A 27969-nucleotide genomic window follows, 5' to 3' on the forward strand; every position below is an offset into this window, starting at 1 on the left:
AAGTCAAATTAATTCAAATTAAAACTCCTTGAATTATTTTTAACTTTAGGTCCAGAAAAACTATAATTCAGGTACTCAAAGTTGACAATGAAATAAGCTCACAAAGGGCTGTTAAGAAGGCAGATTAATCTGAACCTAACAGAAAACAATTCAGCCCTTATTCTACTTCTGGGAATTTGGAAAAAGGAAAGATGCATCAAAATATATGATCATAGATGTGCATCACATCCTAATTAGCAATAAACTGCATTAAACAAAAGTGAAAGACTGCATACATTTCAATTAAATACCACATTCCGACAGAAACAGACTCAGACTTTAGAGAATGAACTTATGGCTGTCAGGAAGAGTAAAGGGGGAAAGGGATAGTTAGGGAGTTTGGTAGGGACATGTACATATCGCTGTATTTAGGATGGAGATTCATGGGGTCGCAAAGAGTTGGACATGACTGAGTGACTGAACTCAACCGACAAGAACCGACTGTATTGGACAGGGAACTGCTCAATGTTATGCGGCAGCTTGGATGGGAGGGGCTTTGAGGGAGAATGGATACACGTGTGTGTATGCCTCAGTCCCTTTGCCGTCTTCCTGAAACTATCACGTTGTCCGTTGGATATACTCCTTTACAAAATAAAAAGTTTAATTAAAATATAAATACCACATTTTGAACATTACTTAATGCTATAAATAAATGTTAAACTTTCCCATCGAAAGTTAGGAAGGAATCTGGATCCAAAGATATTTTGATGTTGAGTATCTTTTCCTCTTCAAGCAGAATTTTAAAAAGGTTCTTTGTGGGCTTCCTTGTCAGGTGGTAAAAAATCTGGCTGTAATGCAGGAGAACCTAGTTCAATCCCTGAGTCAGAAAAATCCCCTGGAGAAGGGAATGGCTACCCACTCCTGTATTCTTGCCTCGAGAATTTTATGGACAGACCATGGGGTCACAAAGAGTTGGACACAACTGAGTGACTAATGCTTTCACTTTGGGGCAAGATGTCATCATCTGGGTAAGTCCCAGTGCTGATTCCCTGAGCATTTTCTGTAGGGAACAACTGTGGAATAAATCACCCAACATGTGTCAAACCTGCTTAGTGGTAAAGCTCCTAGATGTGCACCATTGTTTTGGAAGGTAACTGAGACCTAGAGATCGTGGAGCTGCTGAACTGGAGTGGAAACATGGAGCAGAGGACAGCTGAGGCCCTGGGTGCTCAGCACCACAGCTGGGACTAGAGTCCAGTCTTCTGACTCCTGGACCAGGGCACCAAGATACCCAGATTAGCAAAATCTGAAGTTCAGTCTATCTTATTGCTTCTTTAATGAGTCATGGATATTCATACATTCAACAAATAGTTCTTGAGCATCTGTACCCATGTTGTCATAGGAATAACAGGAGAGAAGAAATGTGATCTCTGTCGTTGCTGTTATTCAGTCACTCAGCCACGTCCGACTTTGTGACCCCATGGACCAGCACATCAGGCTTCCTTGTCCTTTACTCTCTCTCATAGTTTGCTCAACTTCATGTCTATTGAGCTGGTGATGTTATCTAACCATCTCATCTTCTGCTCTCCTCTCCTCCTTTTGCCTTCAATCTTTCCCAGCATCTGAGTCTTTTCCAATCAGTCAGCTCTTTGCATCAGGTTGGCCAAAGTATTAGAACTTCAGCATCAGGCCTTCCAATGAATATTCAGGGTTGATTTCCTTTAGGACTGACTGGTTTGATCTCTATCCACAGGTTATTATGGTCTGGCCTTGGAAATTTCCTTACCCTGGCACATAAGTAAAATGGTGTTTACCAATGGACTATCTTTGCATTCTAACTACTATCATTTAAATAATGCATAATCAATCTGAAGAGGTTTTTTGGTGGGATCATCTGTACAGTTACTGTTATTTTTCCCTTTATAATAAATAATTGCAGAGAGATAAATTGTGATTATGTAAATATCATCTTCTACTTCAAGCTTTCACACACTTTTTTTAATTTCCATTGATGATTTTCTGACTTGATCCTTTTTTTCTGAATTGTTAAACATTTTTATTGGGCAGACTTATAACTTTACAGGACATGCAGTGTAAAATATCAGTAAGCATATAAAATTTCAGCAGTCTTTTGGACCAGCACTTGATTTGCACCTGGGACTAAGCATCTATCTAGATCAGACATGTCTTGGGACACATAGTTTACAAATTGAATCACAAAACAATTTCCCAAGGGCTTCTCCTCATATAAAGAAAAAAATATCTTATACTTGAAAATTATTCAGTATAGTACATTTTCAGTTATGTACACAGCTTAAAAGTAACTGATTACTCCTTTTATATTTGTTTGGATTTGTTTGCAAGAGCTTACCTTTCTCTCCTGTTTACGTAGCACTATGGATTCATGGATTCTTTCATTATTTACTGGGTTAAGGTTCATTGCCATTTGATTGTTTTGATGCTCTAAGTATCCCCGATTTGTCTAGCAAGAGCCATTTGAGCTTCTCTGTCCTTCTACACATCCTCATCATTCCTTGAGTGCTTCCTTATTTTATGGCACAAGATGTCCCAGACCCATCTTGGACTTTCTCTGCCTGTTGGTCTTGGCCTGTAGAAAGTGAGGCTTTTGCCAGGGTTGCCTGGGACTGTGCTCACCACGGCTCATACTAGTTATGCACAGCCCCCACAGAAATTCTCCTTTTGCAGCCACTGTTGTGTCTGGACTGGCCCTTGTGTTTCTTAGGATTGTGAGACACGTCTCAGAAACAACCTTCAGTTCAGTTCCGTTCAGTTCAGTCTCTCAGTCGTGTCCGATTCTTTGTGACCCCATGAATCGCAGCACGCCAGGCCTCCCTGTTCATCACCAACTCCCGGAGTTCACTCAGACTGAAGTCCGTCGAGTCCATGATGCCATCCAGCCATCTCATCCTCGGTCATCCCCTTCTCCTCCTGCCCCCAATCCCTCCCAGCATCAGGGTCTTTTCCAATGAGTCAACTTTTCACATGAGATGGCCAAAGTACTGGAGTTTCAGCTTTAGCATCATTCCTTCCAAAGAAATTTTAGGGTTGATCTTCAGAATGGACTGGTTGGATCTCCTTGCAGTCCAAGGGACTCTCAAGAGTCTTCTCCAACACCACAGTTCAAAAGCATCAATTCTTCGGCACTCAGCCTTCTTCACAGTCCAAATCTCACATCCATACATGACTACTGGAAAAAAACATAGCCTTGAATAGAAGGATGTTAGTTGGCAAAGTAATATCTCTGCTTTTGAATATACTATCTAGGTTAGTCATAACTTTTCTTCCAAGGAGTAAGCGTCTTTTAATTTCATGGCTGCAATCACCATCTGCAGTGATTTTGGAGCCCAAAAATATAAAATCTGACACTGTTTCCACTGTTTCCCCATCTATTTCCCATGGAGTGATGGGACTGGATGCCATGATCTTCATTTTCTGAATGTTGAGTTTTAAGCCAGCTTTTTCACTCTCCTCTTTCACTTTCATCAAGAAGCTTTTTAGCTCCTCTTCACTTTCTGTCATAAGGGTGGTGTCATCTGCATATACGAGGTTATTGATATTTCTCCCAGCTATCTTGATTTCAGCTTGTGTTTCTTCTAGTCCAGAGTTTCTCATGCTGTACTCTGCATAGAAGTTAAAGAAGCAGGGTGACAATATACAGCCTTGATGTACTCCTTTTCCTATTTGGAACCAGTCCGTTGTTCCATGTCCAGTTCTAAGTGTTGCTTCCTGATCTGCATACAAATTTCTCAAGACGCAGGTCAGGTGGTCTGGTATTCCCATCTCTTTCAGAAATTTCCACAGTAGACTGTGATCCACACAGTCAAAGGCTTTGGCATAGTCAATAAAGCAGAAATAGATGTTTTTTTTTTCTGGAACTCTCTTGCTTTTTCCATGATCCAGTGCATGTTGGCAATTTGATCTCTGGTTCCTCTGCCTTTTCTAAAACCAGCTTGAACATCAGGGAGTTCACAGTTCATGTATTGCTGAAGCCTGGCTTGGAGAATTTTGAGCATTACTTTACTATCATATGAGATGAGTGCAATTGTGCGGTAGTTTGAGCATTCTTTGGCATTGCCTTTCTTTGGAATTGGAATGAAAACTGACCTTTTCTAGTCCTGTGGCCACTGCTGGGTTTTCCAAATTTGCTGCCATATTGAGTGCAGCACTTTCACAGCATCATTTTCAGGATTTGAAACAGCTCAACTGGAATTCCATCACCTCCACTAACTTTGTTCATAATAATGCTTTCTAATGCCCACTTGACTTCACATTCCAAGATGTCTGGCTCTAGATTAGTGATCACATCATCATGATTATCTGGGTCGTGAAGAACTTTTTTGTATAGTTCTTCCATGTATTCTTGCCACCTCTTCTTAATATCTTCTGCTTCTGTTAGGTCCATACCATTTCTGTCCTTTATCGAGCCTGTCATTGCATGAAATGTTCCCTTGGTATCTCTAATTTTCTTGAAGAGATCTCTAGTCCTTCCCATTCTGTTCTTTTCCTCTATTTCTTTGCATTGATCGCTGAAGAAGGCTTTCTTATCTCTTCTTGCTATCCTTTGGAACTCTGCATTCAGATGCTTATATCTTTCCTTTTCTTCTTTGCTTTTCCCCTCTCTTCTTTTCACAGCTATTCGTAAGGCCTCCCCAGACAGCCATTTTGCTTTTTTGCATTTCTTTTCCATGGCGATGGTCTTGATCCCTGTCTCCTGTACAATGTCATGAACCTCATTCCATAGTTCATCAGGCACTCTATCTATCAGATCTAGGCCCTTAAATCTATTTCTCACTTCCACTGTATAATCATAAGGGATTTGATTTAGGTCATACATGAATGGTCTAGCGGTTTTCCCTACTTTCTTCAATTTAAGTCTGAATTTGGTAATAAGGAGTTCATGATCTGAGCCACAGTCAGCTCCTGGTCTTGTTTTAGTTGACTGTATAGAGCTTCTCCATCTTTGGCTGCAAAGAATATAATCCAACTGATTTTGGTGTTGACCATCTGGTGATGTCCATGTGTAGAGTCTTCTCTTGTGTTGTTGGAAGAGGGTGTTAGAAAGTGGTCCACTGGAGAAGTGAATGGCAAGCCACTTCAGTATTCTTGCCTTGAGAACCCCATGAACAGTATGAAAAGGCAAAATGATGGGATACCAAAAGAAGAACTCCCCAGGTCATTAGGTGCCCAATATGCTACTGGAGATCAGTGGAGAAATAATTCCAGAAAGAATGAAGGGATGGAGCCAAAACAAAAACAATACCCAGTTGTGCATGTGACTGGTGATAGAAGCAAGATCCGATGCTGTAAAGAGCAATATTTCCTAGGAACCTGGAACGTCAGGTCCATGAATCAAGGCAAACTGGAAGTGGTCAAACAAGAGATGGCAAGGGTGAATGTCGACATTCTAGGAATCACCAAACTAAAATGGACTGAAATGGGTGAATTTAACTCAGATGACCATTATATCTACTACTGTGGGCAGGAATCCCTCAGAAGAAATGGAGTAGCCATCATGGTCAACAGAAGAGTCCGAAATGCAGTACTTGGATGCAATCTCAAAAATGACAGAATGATCTCTGTTCGTTTCCAAGGCAAACCATTCAATATCACAGTTATCCAAGTCTATGCCCCAATCAGTAATGCTGAAGAAGCTGAAGTTGAACGGTTTTATGAAGACCTACAAGACCTTTTAGAACTAACACCCAAAAAAGATGTCCTTTTCATTATAGGGGGCTGGAATGCTAAAGTAGGAAGTCAAGAAACACCTGGAGTAACAGGCAAATTTGGCCTTGGAATGCGGAATGAAGCAGGGCAAAGACTAATAGAGTTTTGCCAAGAAAATGCACTGGTCATAGCAAACAACCATCAGGAACTTTGAAATACCAAGTCGTACCACTCACATGCCCTGGAGGGTGCAAGGCACCCCTGGGGTGACACAGTGAGGTCCTGGGTAGAGAGTGAGAGCTCATGAGCAAGCTTGGACTTGGGATTCTGCCCTTTTGAGGTTGAGAGTGGGGTGTCTAGGATTTTAAATGTTCACTCTTTATCGATGAATTTAAAAAATGAGAGTGGGAATTAAAGTGCGGGAAAGGAGAAGCAAGCAGTCAGTGAGACGGTCTGTTATCAGGTCAGCCAGAGCTTTCTGAAAGCAGGAACTTCATGGGTGGGGTGGCCTGGCTCTTTATCTCACTGTGTAGCTGTCACGTGTTCACCAGAGATGGATGTCTTTGGCATGGATATCTCCAAAGCTTCATGTCAGGCACTTCTATTACAGTAAAAAAAAAACAAAAACAAAAACCCCACACACACAAAACAGAATTATCAGTATTAACACATATAGCCCCAACCTTGGAACCAGCCATTTCTTCAGTTGGTTCCTTTTTGGGAAGAAGGATATTAAAAAGCCAAGGCCTGGATGAAGGGGGCCAAAAGACACAAACTTCCATTATAAAATAAATTATACAGTAGGAGTAACTATAGTCACCAGACTGCACGTTACATTCTCATGAAAGTGAAAGCCCCTCTGTCGTGTTGGACTCTTTGTGACCCCATGGACTATACAGTTCATGGAAATCCCGCCTGCAACGTGAGAGACCAGAGTTTGATCCCTGGGTTGGGAAGATCCCTTGGAGAAGGAAAAGGCTACCCACTGCAGTATTCTGGCCTGGGGAATTCCATGAACTGTATTGTCCACGAGGTCGCAAAGAGTTGGACGCAACTGAGCAACTTTCACTTTCATGAAGGTATAATGTCCAGTCTGGTAACTATAGTTAATCCTACTGTATTGAATACTTGAAAGGTGATAAGACAGTACACTTTAAAAGTCCTTCCCACAAGAAAAAAAAAATGTAATTGTGTATGTTAAACAAAACTCCAAGAATCAGGGGCTAGAATGCTCTTTGCTACCAGTGTGTCATTGCTTCCAGGGCCTCTCAGCCTACAGAGTTAGGGAGTGTGTATGTATCTGTGTGTGAGTGTGTAAACACATGTCTAATTATTCCATCATATCTCTATATATTTAAAATATAGTTTTTTTAAAAACAAAGCCCATCACTGTAGATTCTAATTAGAGCTGTGTAATTTAGAGATATGTCACTGCCCTTTTAATTTTTAACAGGTGGCTAAACCCCTTGTTTAAAATTGGTTATGAACGGAAATTAAAACAAGATGACTTGTACACAGTGCTTCCAGAAGATCGCTCCCAGCATCTTGGAGAAGAGCTGCAAGGGTGAGCACAGACATCAGAGAGAAGGGGAGGGAGAGTGAGAATTTCCATGTGGGGCTAAAGGTGTGCGGGGTCTTTGCTTCCTCTGGGTTCTTCTGAGCCTCCTCCCCTGACATTGCACGCTCACCCCTTCAAGCTGACCCCAGGCTTAGCCCACTTTGGAGGCTGGGGGAGCCCGTGTTCCCGCCGAGCTCTGTCCCCGGATGTAGGGTCCCTGGAGGAGGGTGTCTGCCCTCTTGAGCTGTTCATGACCTGTGAATCCAGCAAATTATGGCAGGAACTTGTTTCCAGAATCTGGAACTTCTCCCTCAAAGCCTGGTCTGGTGCTTTTTCAGGTGCTTCGGTCTACACTGCTCATCCTTCAGGAGCCCTGTGAGCAATTAGCCATCATTTATGGGGCAACCGCAGAGCGCCCTATAGTAAAGGCTTCTGCTCCGCCCTCCCCCTTTTTACCTGAGCAGGGCTATTCTTTACTGTGCTTTGTTTCTCATCACAGGTACTGGAATCAAGAAGTTTCTAGAGCCAAGAAAGACGCACGAGAGCCCTCTTTAATGAAAGCAATCGTCAAGTGTTACTGGAAATTCTATTTCGTTTTGGGGCTACTTATGTTTCTTGAGGTAAAAGCTTTTCCATGCTGTGCATTGCTTCTCAGTGTATGCAGATCATTGCTGATATGGATGAGATGGTGGGGACAGAGGACAGTGGTTTAAGGTCTGAAGATAAAACTTGTCTGTGAATCATGATGTAGTTCAGCGGTTGTATTTACTTTTAGAATGGACAGGTGCTTAAAGACAAATGCTCCAGGGGATTACTATTGGGTTGGCAAAAAAAAATTCTTTCAGGTTTCCCATACCAGCTTATGGCAAAACTTGAATGAACTTTTTGCCAAGCCAATATTTTTCTTTTAACCCATTAAAATATAGTATTGTGGAAGGATGGCACTATCAAGAAAAGACATTTTATACCATACTAGAAGGAAATGGCAACCCACTCCAGTATTCTTGCCTGGAAAATCCCATGGATGGAGAAGCCTGGTAGGCTACAGTCCATGGGGTCACAAAGAGTTGGACACGACTGAGTGACTTTACTTACTTAGGACATTGATAGTGTTTAGTAAATGATATAAATGTTAACAGTTATCCTTGATTAGCTCTAGTAATTTTCTGGTGGAATCTTTAGGGTTTTCGATGTAGAGGATCATGTCATCTGCAAACAGTGAGACTTTTACTTCTTTTCCAATTTGGATTCCTTTTATTTCTCTTTCTGCTCTGATTGCTGTGGCCAAAACTTCCAGAACTATGTTGAACAGTAGTGGTGAAAGTGGGCACCCTTGTCTTGTTCCTGACTGTAGGGGAAATGCTTTCAATTTTTTACCATTGAAGATAATGTTCGCTGTGGGTTTGTCATATATAGCTTTTATTATGTTGAGATATGTTCCTTCTATTCCTGCTTTCTGGAGAGTTTTTATCATAAATGGATGTTGAATTTTATCAAAGGCTTTCTCTGCATCTATTGAGATAATCATATGGCTTTTATTTTTCAATTTGTTAATGTGGTGTATTACATTGATTGTTTTGTGGATAATGAAGAATCCTTGCATCCCTGGGATAAAGCCCACTTGGTCATGGTGTATGATCTTTTATAAAATCAACACACAGAAATCCCTTGCATTCCTACACACTAATAATGAGAAAACAGAAAAAGAAATTAAGGAAACAATTCCATTCACCATTGCAATGAAAAGAATAAAATACTTAGGAATATATCTACCTAAAGAAACCAAAGACCTATGTATAGAAAACTATAAAACACTGGTGAAAGAAACCAAAGAGGACACTAATAGATGGAGAAATATACCATGTTCATGGATTGGAAGAATCAATATAGTGAAAATGAGTACACTACCCAAAGCAATCTATAGATTCAGTGCAATCCCTATCAAGCTACCAGCGGTATTTTTCACAGAGCTAGAACAAATAATTTCACAAGATGTATGGAAATACAAAAAACCTTGAATAGCCAAAGTAATCTTGAAAAATAAGAATGGAACTGGAGGAATCAACCTCCTTGACTTCAGCCTCTACTACAAAGCCACAGTCATCAAGAGAGTATAGTGCTGGCACAAAGACAGAAATACAGATCAATGGAACAAAATAGAAAGCCCAGAGATAAATCCACACATCTATGGCCACCTTATCTTCGACAAAGGAGGCAAGAATATACAATGTATTAAAAACAATCTCTTTAACAAGTGGTGCTGGGAAAACTGTTTAACCACTTGTAAAAGAATGAAATTAAAATACTTTCTAACACCATATACAAAAATAAACTAAAAATGGATTAAAGATCTAAACCAGAAACTGTAAAACTCCTAGAGGAGAACATAGGCAAAACACTCTCCGACATAAATCACAGCAGGATCCTCTATGACTCACCTCCCAGTATACTGGAAATAAAAGCAAAAATAAACAAATGGGACCTAATTAAAGTTAAAAGCTTCTGCACAACAAAGGAAACTATAAGCAAGGTGAAAAGACAGCCTTCGGAATGGGAGAAAATAATAGCAAATGAAGCAACTGACAAACAACTAATCTCAAAAATATACAAGCAACTCCTGCATCTCAATTCCAGAGAAATAAACGACCAATCCAAAAATGGGCCAAAGAACTAAATAGACATACGGATGGCTAACAAAAACATGAAAAGATGCTCAACATCACTCATTATCAGAGAAATGCAAATCAAAACCACAATAAGGTACACTTTCATGCCAGTCAGAATGGCTGTGATCCAAAAGTCTACAAGCAATAAATGCTGGAGAGGGTGTGGAGAAAAGGGAACCCTCTTACACTGTTGGTGGGAACGCAAACTAGTACAGCCACTATGGAGAACAGTGTGGAGATTCCTTAAAAAACTGGAAATAGAACTGCGTTATGACCCAGCAATTGCACTGCTGGGCATACACACAGAGGAAACCAGAATTGAAAGCGACACGCATACCCCAATGTTCATCGCAGCACTGTTTATAATAGCCAGGACATGGAAACAACCTAGATGTCCATCAGCAGATGAATGGCTAAGAAAGTAGTGGTACATATACACAATGGAGTATTACTCAGCCATTAAAAAGAATACATTTGAATCAGTTCTAATGAGGTGGATGAAACTGGAGCCGATTATACAGAGTGAAGTAAGCCAGAAAGAAAAACACCAATACAGTATACTAACACATATATATGGAATTTAGAAAGATGGTAATGATAACCCTGTATGCGAGACAGCAAAAGAGACACAGATGTATAGAACAGTCTTTTGGACTCTGTGGGAGAGGGAGAGGGTGGGATGATTTGGGAGAATGGCATTGAAACATGTATAATATCATATAAGAAATGAATCGCCAGTCCAGATTTGATGCATGATACAGGATGCTTGGGGCTGGTGCACTGGGATGACCCAGAGGGATGGTACGGGGAGGGAGGTGGGAGGGGGATTCAGGATGGGGAACACGTGTACACCCTTGTCAGATTCATGTTGATGTATGACAAAATCAATACAATATTGTGAAGTAAAAAAAAAGTTTTCCTTGAGAAAAAGAAGATCCTAAAACCTCAAGGAATATGTGCCTCCTGGTATGGAGGAAGTAAACTTGGACCTGAGCCCAAAACCTAAGACATTTTATAATCACTCAGCAAGCAATTGTTAACTTGGCCAGGACACATCTGATAAATGCTTTCCTAAGAAGGGATCATAGCCTCTCCTGTTCCAGTGGAACAGGACCCAGGGCAGGAGCTGCCAGAGGTCCAAGAGCACACCCTTCCCTGGGCTGCTCCCTCTTCATGGGCCAGGTCACCTGAATCAGAGACCCCCATGGGGAGGAGCTTCAGCTTTACCATGAATCGTGGAGAATCCATGTACCATCAGTGCTAGTTTCAGTCCTGGCTGTGGGGGTGGTTTGCTGGTTGAAGGGAGAGTCTTGGTATCCTGGAATTGGCAGAGAGTGTAGGAGGGGATGTGCAGGAGAAAACCAAGGCAGAAAGCTGTGAGGTCAGTGAGCTCCATGACCCTGAAGATCCTGAGTCAAGGCCCCCCAGAAGACAGTCCACCTGGGGACACAGTGCTGTCAGCCCCCTGTTCTGGCTGAGCCTGCTGGAGGTCTGCTGCAGACCCCCCTGGGTGGCTCATGCTCTCCGTGGTCCCTTAGAACTGCCTAAGGACATGGGCAGCCTATGCATGTCTGAGGGCAGGATGGATGGAAGATGCAGTTGCTGTGAAAGGGGTGTTTTAGGTGGAGAAGGTGTGAGCTGTCTTCAGTCCATTGTGTTGGGGGTGAGGTGGGTGGGCCAGGCGGTTTACAGGTGGGTGGCGTGGCTTTTGTTTAAAGGCTGTGCTGTATTGAAGGGCACTGTGGGCACTGGGCAGCTGGGCAGGTGAAGTCCACCCCACACAACTGGAGAGACAGAGAATCTGTCAGCTCCCAGGTGACTGGGTCAGGAAGTCAGATTTGGGACCTGAATGAGGGTAGAGTTCAGGTGTCCATGTCCCCTGGGTGCCAGATTTGACTAGGATGTTGATGCTAGAAGCAACATCATGCTGTGTTCAGATAGACCAGGAGCCCTTTAACCTTCCCCTCATTACCATCCTTAAGTGGTGATAATTTTAGATAGCATAAGATCTAAACTCAGCGTAGGACTCTCTAAAACATGAACACATTTACTTTGTGACCTCCTGCCCTCTTTTAATTCTTCTGGTGCACAGAACGACTCATGGGTTACCCATGGTTTCCAGACAGTGCTGTGACTAACCACAGCACAGGCACTCTGGGCAGCACTAGTGGGAAGAGGCAGGGTGATGCTAGTCCAGGGTGAGGCTTTAAGGGTTAGGATTTCAAAGTGTGAAACCTTTGTCCTGTGAGAATTGAGGAGTGATCACAATGCTTGGGGAAGCCAGTACCAGGCTAATGTTCAACCTGGAGCACGTGCAAGTCCCCCCTAATTAGAACAGATCAGCCAGCGAGTTCCCAGCACCTTGGCCCCTGTGTGCACCCCCATGGGGACCTTGGGTGAGGAGAAGGAGAATAGGTCTCCTCCTGCCCGGGGCCCTCAGGGTGGAGAGGAGGATCCTAAAGACTCTTCCTGGACCAGAGACACAGAGACCACCTCCCCAGGTCATCATGGCTTCTCTCTGAGAGGTGAGGTTTTCACCTGCTGGTGTGTAAATGCGGTGACCTTGAAGAGCCTCAGTGGGTTCACTCACTCCCGACCCTGGGAACCTTAGAAATGGCTGGCCTCATCTAATCACTGACCTTTATCCAAGGCCACTTTTGCTGGTTGTCTCTGTTTTAGGTAGAGGCTATAGGAAGATACATATTTGTATAAGTCTTCGATTTGGAGCTCAACTGATGGGCAGGGAGTAAGGAGAATCATCTGAGTCCCAAAGTGGGCTTTGTGCCTCGACTCAGGGCTGGTTCCCCAAGAGCTAAGTGGTCTTTGCATTTATTTCCCAACTCTTTCTTCCATGTATCCCTCACTTCTGCTCGACCTGGGAGGCTGAGGAGTGGCTGCTGGTGGCAGAGATACTGTGGGCTCAGAGCAACCACTGAGGACCACACAGCAAGGGAGAGGAGGAGGGGGCACTGAGCCAAGCAGCCAGGGACCTGCAGAGCAGACCTGTCTTGCTGGTTCTTGAGAGCATAGCATTAGCCATCAGATGTCAGTAATATCCACAGTGATGACCTTGAGGGTGGTGCTTTTCAATTCACTTAAAAAAGTGTATTTTTATTGTCTCATTGAAAATTTTTTTTTAAAAAATTGAAGTATGATTGACTTACAATATTATATTAGTTTCAAGTGTATAGCATAGTAATTCAATATTTTTGTACATTATAAAATGATCATGCTGATCAGTCTAGTTGCCCTCTGTCACCATACAAAGTTATTCCAATATTATTGACTGTATTTCCTATCTTGTACATTACATTCCCATAACTGGAAGTTTGTGCCTCTTAGTCTCCCTCACCTATTTCATTCATCCTCCAATCCTTCTAAATCCATTCTCTTCAATAAGTCAAGGAAATAGATGACTCCTTTTTAAAAAGATTGCTTTCATAATGGTGAAAAATTCAAAATTCTTCTTAGAAGTGAAACTTCTAATTACTGTCCAGAAAAGTTGATTTTTAGAAGTGACTTTTCTCAATAGTTCTTGTTCTGCTATGATGGCCTATAAACAGCAATGAGTTTTCTAAGCCCTTTGTGAAACCAAGCTCTGCCATTAAGGATAGGATAGATCTCTTCCCAGGACTCCTGTCTTTGTGCAAACTGTAGAAATCTTCGCTAATTTTTTGCTTTCTGATATGACAAGAAGTTTCTGGTTTATTGTTACACTCAAAAAAGCTGGGCATCTTAAGTACAAATTTGCCCCAGCCCTGGAGTCTCCATTTCTCCAAGCAGCCATGGCTCCTTCTAGTGGGAAATGGTGTTTAGAGACTATTGTCTGGGCACTAGGGATGCTTGTTGCTGTTGAGTTGGCTACTGTTTCTCAGCTTTGTCATTGTACAGAGCTAGAATACCTTTTTTTAAAAAATAGTAAACAGACCTTGAGTTTATATGGGTATTTCCAATCTAAACCAGATTCAAGACAATAGTATTTTTACTTTATCTTTTTACTCTTAGATGGTTATCTCTTTTCCTCTCATCATCTTTTCTCTTTTCTGCCATGCTTAATGTTGGCTCAGATGGTAAAGAGTCTGCCTGCAGTGTTGGAGACCTGGGTTCCATCCTTGGGTTCGGAAGGTCCCCTGGAGGAGCGCATGGCAACCCACTCCAGTATTCTTGCCTGGGAAATTCCATGGATAGAGGAGACTGGCAGGCTATAGTCCCTGGGGTCACAGTCAGACATGATTGAGCAACTTCAGTGAATTGCAGTTCTCAATGATACCGACATAATTATTCATTTAAAAATCTTTTTAAAAAATCTTATAATATCAACACTATTAACCATAATGTGACTTTTGGAAGTGTATTGTTGTTGTTGTTGCTGTTGATATTGTTCTTAGATAGATATATCACACAGGGAATGTGTTTTCAAATTTTTTTTAAAACCACTTTTAATAATTCGTTTTTATGTAATTGCCAGCCTACTGGATGGATATAGTTTTTGTTTCATTTTACTCTGAAATTTTAGGAATTGATTTTGAAAACTTGATTGTTTTATAATTACAATTCTGTATAATGTTTTCACAATTCCAAAGTCAAATCAACAGAAGAGGCTGTTTTAAAAGAAGACTGGTATCCTTGTTCCATTCTAATTCTTCTCCCTCTTTAGATGTAACATTACAAATTTTGATTTATATTTTTATTTTGTAAATACTGTATTTTATAAACATTTAATTTTTTCCCGTGGTTTCAAATGAAAGGTCTGAATTTCATCTTTGGTGTCTCAAGAGCTTGGGTTCATAAGGAATTTTCTTAGAAGTATGATATGTAACATGGAACTCAGGTTTAAACTTTCTGTGGTACTTGTAAGTCCTTCAAAGCAGGTTCATGGCACCTCCAGGCCCAGATGCCCTGATGATGCAGGAGAATAGCTGATGCTTCCATGGGATTAGTTTCTACATCCAGAATCTTCCAGGGAGAGGGAACTTCAGGGTCCATCCTTAATCAGTTGAACCTAAACCAGTTTCTGGAGGCTTGCCTTCAGGTTTCAGAGTGCTCTTAATCCCTCCCAGGTGATGCTAAGGTGCAGTCAGGATGAAGACCACTTTGTCAGGAGGAGTGAAGTTATATTTAGAATCCTAGTGATTATGATTTTCCAAGAGTCATTTATTTTTCTCCTTAGCTCTGGATCTTTCTCAACTGTGCTATCTGTCACCTGTTCCCCCATTTCTGAAGATAAATTGTCCCTTCATTTCTCCCACAAGCTCATTTTTTTCTGCTTATATATTTCACTCAAGCATTTTTTGTCTTTGTCTGATATAGGCTTTTTCTGTTTTCTGTGTTTTCTTAACTTTTCTCATGAAGCAGAGATGGTGAAGCTGGGTAAGAAACCTTTTAAGTATGTGTGGAAATGTAACGGAGAAACTATACTGAGTGGGGAATATTAGCACTTAACCCTGTGAAAATTTCCCCTAAGAAGCAGGAAATAGGGCCCAAAAGTCAAGTGCTATCAGGAGGCTGAATACAAAGGACTCCTCCAAGAAATGTCTGCTTCAGAGCCTCAGATTCTTGTAGAACTTTGATCAAATGTTGTCATATTATATTAGACTCTTTTAAAAAAAATCTTTCATGGCTTCATAGTTGTGAAGAATTCCTATAAAGATATAAAAACTCTATTTTTCAATGGTTTGTGGAAAGAATATTCAAAAATCAGACTGATGTCGAAGATGAAGAGTTTGGGGGAACAATTTTTGATCTTGTGGCTGCCTATCCAGAAACTTTTCATTTGGTTAGTTTCAAGATTGATAGGGAATATTTTCTCAGTTATTTTATTCCTTACTAGTTGAGGTGAGGATCAAGAATAGACAGAAGAGTAGAAGCTGTAGGCTACGGACTGGCATTACTCCTTAGTGAGTCTGCTCATCTGGGTTATTAAAGACTGTCTTTCAGGAGATAACCCTAGACACTTAGGCAGTAATGACCTGCCTTTATTTTACACTCTTTTTTGCTGAATTTCTTGCATTTATTGATATTCTTTTAGGTAGGTGACATTACTCTTACTCCTCCTGTAATTGAAACGATGTTATGATCAAATAGATGAGTAACAGACAGCTGAGTAACAGCCAACAAATGTCCGTCTAGTCAAAGCTGTGCTTTTATATGATATTATACATGTTTCAATGCCACTCTCCCAAATCATCCCACCCTCTCCCTCTCCCACAGAGTCCAAAAGACTGTTCTATACATCTGTGTCTCTTTTGCTGTCTTGCATACAGGGTCATCATTACCATCTTTCTAAATTCCATATATATGTGTCAGTATACTGTATTGGTGTTTTTCTTTCTGGCTTACTTCACTCTGTATAATCGGCTCCAGTTTCATCCACCTCATTAGAACTGATTCAAATGTATTCTTTTTAATGGCTGAGTAATACTCCATTGTGTATATGTACCACTACTTTCTTAGCCATTCATCTGCTGATGGACATCTAGGTTGTTTCCATGTCCTGGCTATTATAAACAGTGCTGCGATGAACATTGGGGTACGCGTGTCGCTTTCAATTCTGGTTTCCTCTGTGTGTATGCCCAGCAGTGCAATTGCTGGGTCATAAGGCAGTTCTATTTCCAGTTTTTTAAGGAATCTCCACACTGTTCTCCATAGTGGCTGTACTAGTTTGCATTCCCACTAACAGTGTAAGAGGGTTCCCTTGTCTCCACACCCTCTCCAGCATTTATTGCTTGTAGACTTTTGGATCACAGCCATTCTGACTGGCATGAAATGGTACCTTATTGTGGTTTTGATATGCATTTCTCTGATAATGAGTGATGTTGAGCATCTTTTCATGTGTTTGTTAGCCATCTGTATGTCTTCTTTGGAGAAATGTCTATTTAGTTCTTTGGCCCATTTTTGGATTGGTCGTTTATTTTTCTGGAATTGAGGTGCAGGAGTTGCTTGTATATTTTTGAGATTAGTTGTTTGTCAGTTGCTTCATTTGCTATTATTTTCTCCCATTCCGAAGGCTGTCTTTTCACCTTGCTTATAGTTTCCTTTTGGGAACACGTGTACACCTGTGGCAGATTCATGTTGATGTGTGGCAAAACCAATACAATGTTGTAAAGTAAAATAATAATAATAATAAAGCTGTGGTTTTTCCAGTTATGTATGGATATGAAAGTTGAACTATAAAGAAAGCTGAGCACTGAAAAATTGATGCTTTTGAACTTTGGTATTCGAGAAGACTCTTGAGAGTCCCTTGGACTGCAAGGAGATCCAACCAGTCAATCCTAAAGGCGATCAGTCTTGAATATTCATTGGAAAGACTAATGGTGAAGCTGAAACTCCAATATTTTGACCACCTGATACAAAGAACTGTCTCATGGGAAATGACCCTGATTCCAGAAAGATTGATGGTGGGAGGAGAAGGGGATGACAGAGGATGAGATGGTTGGATGGCATCACTGACTCAATGGACATGAGTTTGAGCAGGCTCTGGAAGTTGGTGATGGACAGGGAAGCCTGTCATGCTGAAGTCATGAGATCACAAAGAGTTGGACACTATTGAGCAACTGTACTGAACAGACAGCAGTGATTCCCCCCAAAAATCAGAGTTTTAGGACACTTTGGGATGGCAGGTGTTATCACTGGGCTTCTGGTGGATACCCCCAGGTTTGTAGCCTGCAGCACTGGGCTTTCCTTGATCATATCTGGGCTGAGACTGCCATGTGTAGTTTGACTTTCTTGCTTCTCTGTGGAAGCCTCCAGACTTCCATCTCAGTAAATTGTATCAACAGTTTTACAATCTATGAGGGGCTCTTCTTAAGCTCTTAGTGCCTGCAGGAGTGAATGATGAGGCTTCCTAGAAATGTAACAATGAGCCTTTGTGTTCTTGAGAACTAGTCATCTTCCTCTGATATGGTCATCCTACTCATAATTCTTCCAATAAACAGTCTTCTCTTCTCTGGAGTAGATGAAATCTCCTGTGACCTTGTGGAAGGTAAGGCAGGTGTTACAGCCTGTGAACATGTGTGTGTAGACCAAGACAGGAGTGTAGGGCTTCAGTGCCTCATCTATTTGAGAGATGGCATCAGCTTTTTTCAGTTGAGCAGAAAATGCTTTTTAGTTATGCTTTGTGTTTTGAATTTTGGATTCTCCTTCTCTTCCTCCTGTGGATTCCTCAACATCTTACAGACAGAAGAGAGCTATCAAAAACAAACCCATCAGGGGACTTCCCTGGTGGTCCAGTGGTTAAGAGTCTGCCTTCCAATGCAGGGGTCATGCATTTGCTCTCTGGTTGGGGAATTAAGGTATCACATGCCTCAGGGCAACTATGCTGCTGCTTTCCAACTAGAGAAGCATGTGCACTGCAATGAAGACCCAATACAGAAAAAAAAAAAAAAGGTTCGTGTTGGAGATTTCTTGGTGAATGATGCTTTTCAGTTGAGTAGACCAGTTAAAGTTGATAGAGATCAAATCTAGACATTAATTGAGAACAATCAATGTTATATCATGTGGGAGATAGCCAGCATACTCAAAAAAAAAAAAAAAAACCATTGAAAGTCATTTCACCATCTTGGTTCAATTAATCACTTTGATGTTTGGTTTCCACCTAAGTTAAGGGAGGAAAAAAGAAAAACCTTCTTGACCATTATTTCCACAAGCAATTCTCTACTGAAATGTAACTATTAATAAAATATTCCATTTTAAAAACAAATTGTGATGGGCGATGACATGTGGATACTGTACACTAATGTGCAATGAAGGAGATTGTTGGGTAAGTGAAATGAACTACCACCAACCACACCAAAGTCCAGTCTTCATCCAGAGAAGGTGTTGTTATGTATATTGTGGGACTGGGAGGGAGTCCTCTGTTATGTGCTCCTTCAGAAAACCAAACAGTTAATTCAAATGAGTACTTCTCCTCGTTAGGCCAACTTAAAGCAGCACTTGATGTAAAGTGTTTGAATTAGTCAACAGAAAATGAATTATGTTCCATCAGGGTAATGTAAGACCGCATGTTTCTTTGATGGCCAGACAAAAACTGTTACAGCTTGGCTTGGAAGTTCTGACTCATCTGCCATATTCAGCAGACGCTGCTCCTTCGGGTTTATATTAATTTTGTTTTTTTATAAAATTCTTTTAATGGAAAGAATATTAATTCCCAGGAAGACTTTAAAAGGTACCTGAAATAGTTTTTGCTCAATATAAAGTTTTGGAAAGATGGAATTATAGTTTCCTGAAAAATGGCAGACGATAGTGGAATAGAACTTTGAATATGTTCAACAAAGTTCTAGGTGAAAATGAAAAATATGTTTTATTTTTACTTAAAAACGAAAAGAACTTTTTGGCCAACCCAATACTAAGACTTTATTGTCTTTGAGTGTAAGATTTTGGCTTACGTTAAAACTATTTTCTGCTTCTCTTATTGGAGATAGTGGATCTGTGTATTTTTTTTTAAGATTAGCCCTGAATGTAGCATTTTGTCAAGATGGGTTTTTAAAATGCTATAATAAAAGTAAAGCTTGTGTTAAGAAAAACTGGCATGACTTGTATTTCTAATAAGGGCTTTTTTCTTTCAGGAGGGCACCAAGGTAGTTCTGCCCATGTTTTTGGGGAAAATAATTAGTTATGTTGAAAACTATGATCCTGCCGATTCTGCCGCTTTGCACGAAGCCTACGGCTATGCGGCAGGGCTGAGCGCCTGCGTGCTCGTGTGGGCCGTCCTGCACCACTTGTACTTCTATCACATGCAGCGCCTGGGGATGAGGCTGAGGGTAGCCGTGTGCCATATGATCTACCGCAAGGTGAGTGTCGCTCGGTACCACAGTGTGTTCCTCCCCTGAAGGATCAGGAACATTTGGGGGAAGTTCTCTGTATATTACAGATTTCGTAACTGGGATCATTTACACCTTCCTAAAGAAGCTTGCTATTTGCATCAGGCCAATTTTTTTATTGTCATTTAAGCAAACTTTACCAGTAAATAATGAAAAGTTTTGTATTGAGATTGGGTCAGGGCTGCCTTTGATAACTTTAATCCACAGGTTGTTGCATAATATCCACTCAATTTGTAATGGAATATAATTAAAAAAATAAGTATAAAAAGTATTAAATTGGTTTTCAATGTTTCCATACCTTAATCTTGTAGCTGTATTTGCGGCAATTTTGTTGTTCATTAAGACCATCTTTTATATCAAAGTTGTATTTAAAAGTAAACCTCAGTGATCAGATTTGTAGAGTTAAATCTAGGAGCACAGAATATATTTGAGAAAGGGAATGATTATATGTTTAAATGACCCATCTAATCATGTTGAATGTAATTCTGTGAACTAAAGAAAAATATAAATGGAATCCATGCTAAACATAGACTCACTCACTATATTCTATAGTTATGATTGTTCATAATGGTATTAAAGAATAGAGCTGATGTTGGAAGGAAACTTGAAATCTTATGCAGTTTTTAGTAATTTTGGTGAGAATTTATTGCTATTCATTCAAGTTATTTTCTTAATTCAATATTTCCTTTTTCTTTAATATGAATTTTAGCACTTTTAATCAAACCTGATTTGATGTGTTCAGTGATTTTGTATTGAGAAATGCGACAGAATTATTCCACAGTTCACCCTGATCTTAACTAGTTTAAAAGAAATAAGGATTTTAGGTGTTTTTACAAAGGAATTGCCACTGATACACCAGTGTTAAGAGTTGAAGAGCTCTTTATAAAACTTGATCCTGCATATCTCTTTGCCCTGGGCTGTTTGGTTTTTCCTAGAAGAATTTTTTTATTTAGCTGTATTTTATAGTTGAAATTTGCAGAGAGAATAGATCTTCAGTGTTCTTTCACACACACATGAAAGGATAACCATGTGCCATGATGGGTATGTTCATTTGTTTTCCTATTGTAACCATTTCCCAGCGTTTATTTATATCAAAACACCATGTTGCCCACATTAAATATATTTAATTCTTATTACAAATGAAGAAAATCCTCAGTGAAAGCTAAAATGAGGCAATTTAAATGAAAATTATTGCTTCTTTTACTGTTTGTTACTTATCTAGAGCTCCTGTTTCTTGGGAATACTTTTCTGGGCAAAATATAGAATGTCTTCCCCCATGTTTCCTTGAGTAGACTCTTGTTAAATCTGGGGACTGTGTGGACTCAGGGCCCTGGCATCTCACTGTGTGTGTTTGGTACATGATCCCAGTTTCTCCTTGGGTGACATACCTTCCAGTTAAGGGTCTTCACTGTCAGCCATCGTCATTTTTGTTATTCTCTTGCACCTTCTACCATTTAGTAGACAAATACACAGATTTTCCTGCAAATTAGCTAGATGTTTATCTTTTCAGATAATGCTTAGTTTCCATAAGTATGCAGGAAACTTCACCAGAACTGCATTGTGAAAACCTTAAGTTAGATTTGAGATGATGGTTTAGTCAAACAAAGCTCATGCTTGGCTGCACCAATAGGCCACTGTCCACCTAGTTTTTTTCCTCTTCCCACTAACACTTTGGAATCCTTTAGGAAATCTGATTTTGGAATCCTAAAGAAAATCCAGATTTCCTTTAGGAAATCTGATCTGACCTTGTATGTTGCCTATGTGAATGTAATCATCTCCCAAAGTGTTCATACACTGGCTTAATTAGCCTAAAATAATTGTTTCTTTACAGAGTCAGAAACTGTGTACATAACCTGAAATTCCAGAAACATGGGTATTTCCTCATGCACAGCATTACATCTAGATTTCTAGTGAGGTGCAGAAATAAGACACTTCTTGCAGGTTACATGTGGGCTGATTCCTCAGGGCAAACCTTGTGCTGCCGAGCAGCTCTGAAATGCCCCTCTGAACATCTGTGGTTCATGCTCAGGCCCCACCTCCTGACCCCTGGTCCTGAGGAGAAAGCAGGTCGGGTATTGGAAATGGAATAGCTGCTAAGCTCTAAGTCATAGTTTGTAATTTGGAATGTGTATCATATGTAATGGAGAAGGAAATGGCAACCCACTCCAGTATTCTTGCTTGGGACATTCCATGGACAGAGGAGGCTGGAGAGCTACAGTCCATAGGGTCACAGAGAATCGAACATGACTGAGTGACTAGTACACACATCACATATAAGATGACTTGTCATTTATTTACCTTTCTGTAGCTTTGATAAAATTACTATTGGCTTTGTTTCATTCATTAAAAAAAAATGTTGTAAAATATACACAGCATAAAATTTACCATTTTAACTGTTTTTAAGTGCACCATTTAGTGACATTAAGTACATTCACATTAAGCCATCACCACTGTGCATCTCCAGAATTTTTTCTTCTTTCCAAACTGAATCTCTGCCCCCATTAACTCCTCAGTCCCCTCCTCTTAGTCATCACCCTTCTACTGCTTCTTTCTATGAATTTTACTCCTCTAGGTCCCTCATATAAGTGAAATCACACAAAGTTTGTCATTTTGTTTATGCCATGTAAGTACAATGTCTTCAAGATTCATCAGTCTTGGAGCAGATTCAGAATTTAAGTCCTTTTTAAGATTGAATCATATTCGTTTATATGTATGTACAACATTGTGTGTATCCATTCATCTGTTAGTCGACATTTGAGTTGTTTATACTTTTTGATTTTTGTACATAATGCTGCTATGAACACAGTGCACAAATAATCAGTTTAAGTTTGTGCTTTAATATGAGTACATTTCTGGAAGTGAAATTGCTATCAGTCCAGTTGCTCAGTCGTGTCCGACTCTTTGCAGCCCCGTGAATCACAGCATGCCAGGCCTCCCTGTCCATCACCAACTCCCGGAGTTCACTCGGACTCGCATCCATCGAGTCAGTGATGCCATCCAGCCATCTCATCCTTGGTCGACCCCTTCTCCGCCTGCCCCCAATCCCTCCCAACATCAAAGTCTTTTGCAATGAGTCAACTCTTCGCTTGAGGTCACCAAAGTACTGGTGTTTCAGCTTTAGCATCATTCCTTCCAAAGATATCCCAGGGCTGATCTCCTTCAGAATGGGCTGGTTGGATCTCCTTGCAGTCCAAGGGACTCTCAAGAGTCTTCTCCAACACCACAGTTCAAATGCATCAATTCTTCAGCCCTCAGCTTTCTTCACAGTCCAACTCTCACATCCATACAAGTACTGGAAAAACCATAGCCTTGACTAGACCGAGCTTAATCAGCAAAGTAATGTCTCTGCTTTTGAATATGCTATCTAGGGTGGTCATAACTTTTCTTCCAAGGAGTAAGCATCTTTTAATTTCATGGCTGCAGTCACCATCTGCAGTGATTTTGGAGTCCCAAAATATAAAGTCTGACACTGTTTCCACTGTTTCCCCATCTATTTCCCATGAAGTGATGGGACCGGATGCCATGGTCTTCGTTTTCTGAATGTTGAGCTTTAAGCCAACTTTTTCACTCTCCTCTTTCACTTTCATCAAGAGGCTTTTTAGTTCCTCTTCACTTTCTGCCATAAGGGTGATGTCATCTGCATATCTGAGGTTATTGATATTTCTCCCGGCAAAACTGATTCCAGCTTGTGTTTCTTCCAGTCCAGCATTTCTCATAGTGTACTCTGCATATAAGTTAAATAAGCAGGGTGACAATATACAGCCTTGACGTACTCCTTTTCCTATTTGGAACGAGTCTGTTGCTCCATGTCTAGTTCTAACTGTTGCTTCCTGACCTGCATACAGATTTCTCAAGAGGCAGGTCAGGTGGCCTGGTATTCCCTTCTCTTACAGAAATTCCCACAGTTTATTGTGATCCACACAGTCAAAAGGCTTTGGCATAGTCAATAAAGCAGAAATAGATGTTTTCCTGGAACTCTCTTGCTTTTTCCATGATCCAGCGGATGTTGGCAATTTGATCTCTGGTTCCTCTGCCTATTCTAAATCCAGCTTGGACATCTGGAAGTTCAGAGTTCACGTACTTTTGAAGCCTGGCTTGGAGAATTTTGAGCATTACTTTACTAGCATGTGCTGCTGCTGCTGCTGCTATGTCGCTTCAGTTGTGTCCGACTCTGTGCGACCCCATGGATGGCAGCCCACCAGGCTCCCCCAACCCTGGGATTCTCTAGGCAAGAATACTTGAGTGGGTTGCCATTTCCTTATCCAATGCATGAAAGTGAAAATTCAAAGTGAAGTCGCTCAGTCGTGTCCGACTCTTCGCGACCCCATGGACTGCAGCCTACCAGGCTCCTCCGTCCATGGATTTTCCAGGCAAGAGTACTGGAGTGGGCTGCCATTGCCTTCTCCACTAGCATGTGAGATGAGTGCAATTGTGTGGTAGTTTGAGCATTCTTTGGCATTGCCTTTCTTTGGGATTGGAATGAAAACTGACCTTTTCCAGTCCTGTGGCCACTGCTGTGTTTTCCAAATTTGCTGGCATATTGAGTGCAGCACTTTCACAGCATCATCTTTTAGGATTTGAAATAGCTCTACTGGAATTCCATCACCTCCACTAGCTTTGTTCATAGTGATGCTTTCTAAGGCCCACTTGACTTCACATTCCAGGATGTGTGGCTCTAGATGAGTGATCACACCGTCGTGAGTATCCAGGTCATGAAGATCTTTTTTGTACAGTTCTTCTGTGTATTCTTGCCACCTCTTCTTAATATCTTCTGCTTCTGTTAGGTCTCTACCATTTCTGTCCTTTATCATGCCCATCTTTGCATGAAATGTTCCCTTGATATATTTAATTTTCTTGAAGAGCTCTCTAGTCTTTCTCATTCCGTTGTTTCCCTCTATTTCTTTGCATTTATCGCTGAAGAAGGCTTTCTTATCTCTTCTAGCTATTCTCTGGAACTCTGCATTCAGATGCTTTAATCTTTCCTTTTCTCCTTTGCTTTCGCTTCTCTTCTTTTCACAGCTATTTGTAAGGCCTCCCCAAATTGGTATATTATATGTTAATTTCATGTTTGGTCTTTTGCGAAACTGCCATACTTTCTTCCATTGTGGCTGTATCACTTTATAGTCTTACTTGATCATTGATTTTTCTGTTTAACTTGAGGACTAAGTAGAACATTTTTATGAACCATGACATTTTGTTTGGATCCATGGCTCCAGTTGGTGGTCTGTTCACATAGCTCAAGGTGGTCTGTTCAGGTTCCTTGGATCTCTAGGGAATTTTTCAGAGCTTTTTATCAAATGAAAGAATTGTACAGCATAGGCTGTGCTTTTTGTAAAGTCAGCAGACTGGCATTAAGAACATAGGTTCCTCACAGGATTAGTGTTTTGAATATTTTACTGGTTAGTTTTAGAATGAGGAAACTAAGACCAAAGTGTTTAAATGATGTCACACCTGGTATTAATGACTGACCACATTTATAGTCCAAGTCCCTTAATCTCTTTCCTTGAGGCGGCCTCTCCACTCTCATCTTGTTGTTGTTGTTCAGTCACTCAGTCCTGCCCAGCTCTTGCTGACCCCATGGGCTGCAGCACACTAGCCTTCCCTGCTCTTTAGTATCTCTTGGAATTTGCTTAAACTCATGTCCATCGAGTCAGGGATGCCATTCAACCATCTCATCCTCTGTTACCCCCTCTTCTTCCTGCCCTCAATCTTTCCCAGCATCAGGGTCTTTTCCAATTCATCAACTCTTGGCATCAAGTGGCCAAAGTTTTGGAGCTTCAGCTTCAGTATTAGTCCTTCCAATGAATATTCAGGGTTGATTTTCTTTAGAATTGAGTGGTTAGATCTCCTAGCTGTCCAAAGGACTCTCAAGAGTCTTCTCCAGCACCACATTTCAAAAGCATCAATTCTTCTTTATGGTCCAGCTCTCACATCTGTACATGCCTACTGGAAAGCTTATAGTTTTGACTATATGGACCTTTGTCAGCATAGTGATGTCTCCACTTTTTAGTCTGCTGTCTAGTTTTTGGCTCAAAATTGCTTTAGTTGACCCCTAAGTCTAAATCTGTATCCCTTTATCCTTCACACAGGTCTAAGTTCATTGAGAAACAGGGTGGAGGGTTTCACCTGTCTCCTGCTCCTCCCTTTGCTGTCCTTGTAGGCAGGGCTGCTGCCACATTAAATCATCTAAGGATGAACATGGGTCGCTAGAGCCCTGCTTTCAGGCATCATCCTGTTTGCTAGTCCTGACACCACACAAAACCCCAGGAAAATGCACTCCATTTTGCTATGTTCTCAGACTGACTTGGTATCACTGTAGGAATCCGATTCTCTGTATCTTTCTCGCATTTCAGTCACTTCACCTGAGTAGCTCTGCGATGGGGAAGACCACCACAGGCCAGATAGTCAACCTGATGTCCAACGATGTGAACAGGTTTGATCAGGTGAGCTGCCCCTGAGGGATCCTCTTCCATTTCCCATCCTCCTCACTGGGTTTAGCTTATTGGGCTTCCAGGTGCCAGGGTTTGGTGTCAGCCAGGGTTCTGTTGAGGACGCAAGGCAAAGATTCTCTTTATCCGATGCTCATTTCCTCTGTGTGCAGCTTAGATGTGATAATATGTGTTGTCCTGTAGATGAGGGTTTTGTTTTCCTGACAAGGTCTGCAGCATACTTTCAGTAATAGGCAGGCAGTGGCACCCCACTCCAGTACTCTTGCCTGGAAATTCCCATGGACAGAGGAGCCTGGTAGGCTGCAGTCAGTCCATGGGGTTGCTAAGAGTCGGGCACGACTGAGCGACTTCACTTTCACTTTTGTGCATTGGAGAAGGAAATGGCAACCCACTCCAGTATTCTTGCCTGGAGAATCCCAGGGACAGAGGAGCCTAGTGGGCTGCCGTCTATGGGGTCGCACAGAGTCGGACACGACTAAAGCGACTTAGCAGCAACAGCAGCAGCAGCAGCAGCAGTGTTCTTGCCCAGCTTGGTTAGTGTTCCTGGGGTCCTCCTGGAGTGGCCCATCTTGGCACGTGGTATGAGTGTTGCTGGACTGTTTTCCTCCCCATCTGGATGATGAAGGCCTGATGGGCAGGGATTGTTCTTTTTGTGTGCCCTGTTCAGTGCCTGCTGCATAGGAAGCCTTTGAGGAATAAATGCCAAGTGTGTGGTCCCTAGTCAGACACAGCCTCCTCTCTGCTGTCCCATCATACCCATTTCACACTTTATGAACAGATCACATTACCCAGAGTGTTATAGCTGTTGGTCAGATCTGTATAGACCACTTCTCTTTCCTGGATGATCCTGGCCTTTAAGTTTAGGGGCTTCCCTTGTGGCTCAGGTGGTAAAGAGTCCACCTGCAATGCAGGAGGCCTGGTTTCTATCTCTGGGTCAGGAAGATTCCCTGGTGAAGGAAATGGCAATCCACTCCAGGATGCTTCCCTGGGAAAATCCCATGGACAGAGAAGCTTGGTGGGCTACAATCCATGGAGTCGAAAAAATCAGGCATGACTAAATGACTAATGCTTTCACTTATCCTTCAATTATTTATTCATTAAACATGATGTAAGGCTTCTACTTAGTTTGAAGGTGAGTCAGCCTTAATTTCTGCCCTGGAAAGGCCACAACCTGTCTGGAAGGTAAATACACAAGTAGATATTGGAGAGAGTGGTAGGTACCATAATATAGGCTCTTCTTGGGTGATGGGGGCTGAATTTTGGGACAGAGAGAGTTTGGGGAAGCCCTGAGCTCATCTCTCTTGTGGACAAAATCAACATTTTCCTTCAGTGCTACTGTTCAGGTTCTCCCTGGCACGTCCCTGAGGCCGGCCCTGTGCTGCCCCAGAACAGCGTCATCTGGGGTGGACACTTGGATTTCTGCTTCATCAGGTTTAAAACTCACTGAGATCATTTCTGTTTAGATTCCTGTCTGTTCTTTCAGAACAGGCTGTTCTACACTCTGTCCTTAACTTATTTTGATTTTATAGTCCTAAGAAGGCTTGTCTTTCTCTTTTAAGGTTACAATGTTCTTGCACTATCTGTGGGTGGGGCCACTGCAGGCTGTCGCAGTGACCGCCCTGCTCTGGATGGAAATAGGAATATCTTGTCTTGCTGGGATGGCGGTTCTCATTATTCTTCTGCTTTTGCAAAGCTGCTTTGGGATGCTGTTTTCATCACTCAGGTAAGAGAAACACTGGTTTAAAAACTAGGTGATGTGTGCTTGGTAACATTCACCATTTGCTTGATGCTTCTCTTCAAAAACAAAACCAATG

General features: G+C 41.4%; 1 protein-coding gene across 3 annotated transcripts in view; it reads left to right on the forward strand.

Moving 5' to 3' along the window:
• Positions 1-27969, forward strand: part of LOC138446668 (ATP-binding cassette sub-family C member 4-like) — a 172526-nt gene that overhangs the window by 6208 nt on the left and 138349 nt on the right. For all 3 annotated transcript variants that reach the window (XM_069601890.1, XM_069601893.1, XM_069601891.1), the window contains exons 2-6: positions 7118-7228; positions 7722-7842; positions 19452-19676; positions 26060-26149; positions 27715-27878. In XM_069601890.1, coding sequence (XP_069457991.1) covers positions 7118-7228; positions 7722-7842; positions 19452-19676; positions 26060-26149; positions 27715-27878 — 711 coding nt within the window. The remainder of the gene's footprint in view (positions 1-7117; positions 7229-7721; positions 7843-19451; positions 19677-26059; positions 26150-27714; positions 27879-27969) is intronic.

This window comes from Ovis canadensis, chromosome 10, assembly GCF_042477335.2.
Source record: "Ovis canadensis isolate MfBH-ARS-UI-01 breed Bighorn chromosome 10, ARS-UI_OviCan_v2, whole genome shotgun sequence".
Taxonomy (NCBI): domain Eukaryota; kingdom Metazoa; phylum Chordata; class Mammalia; order Artiodactyla; family Bovidae; genus Ovis; species Ovis canadensis.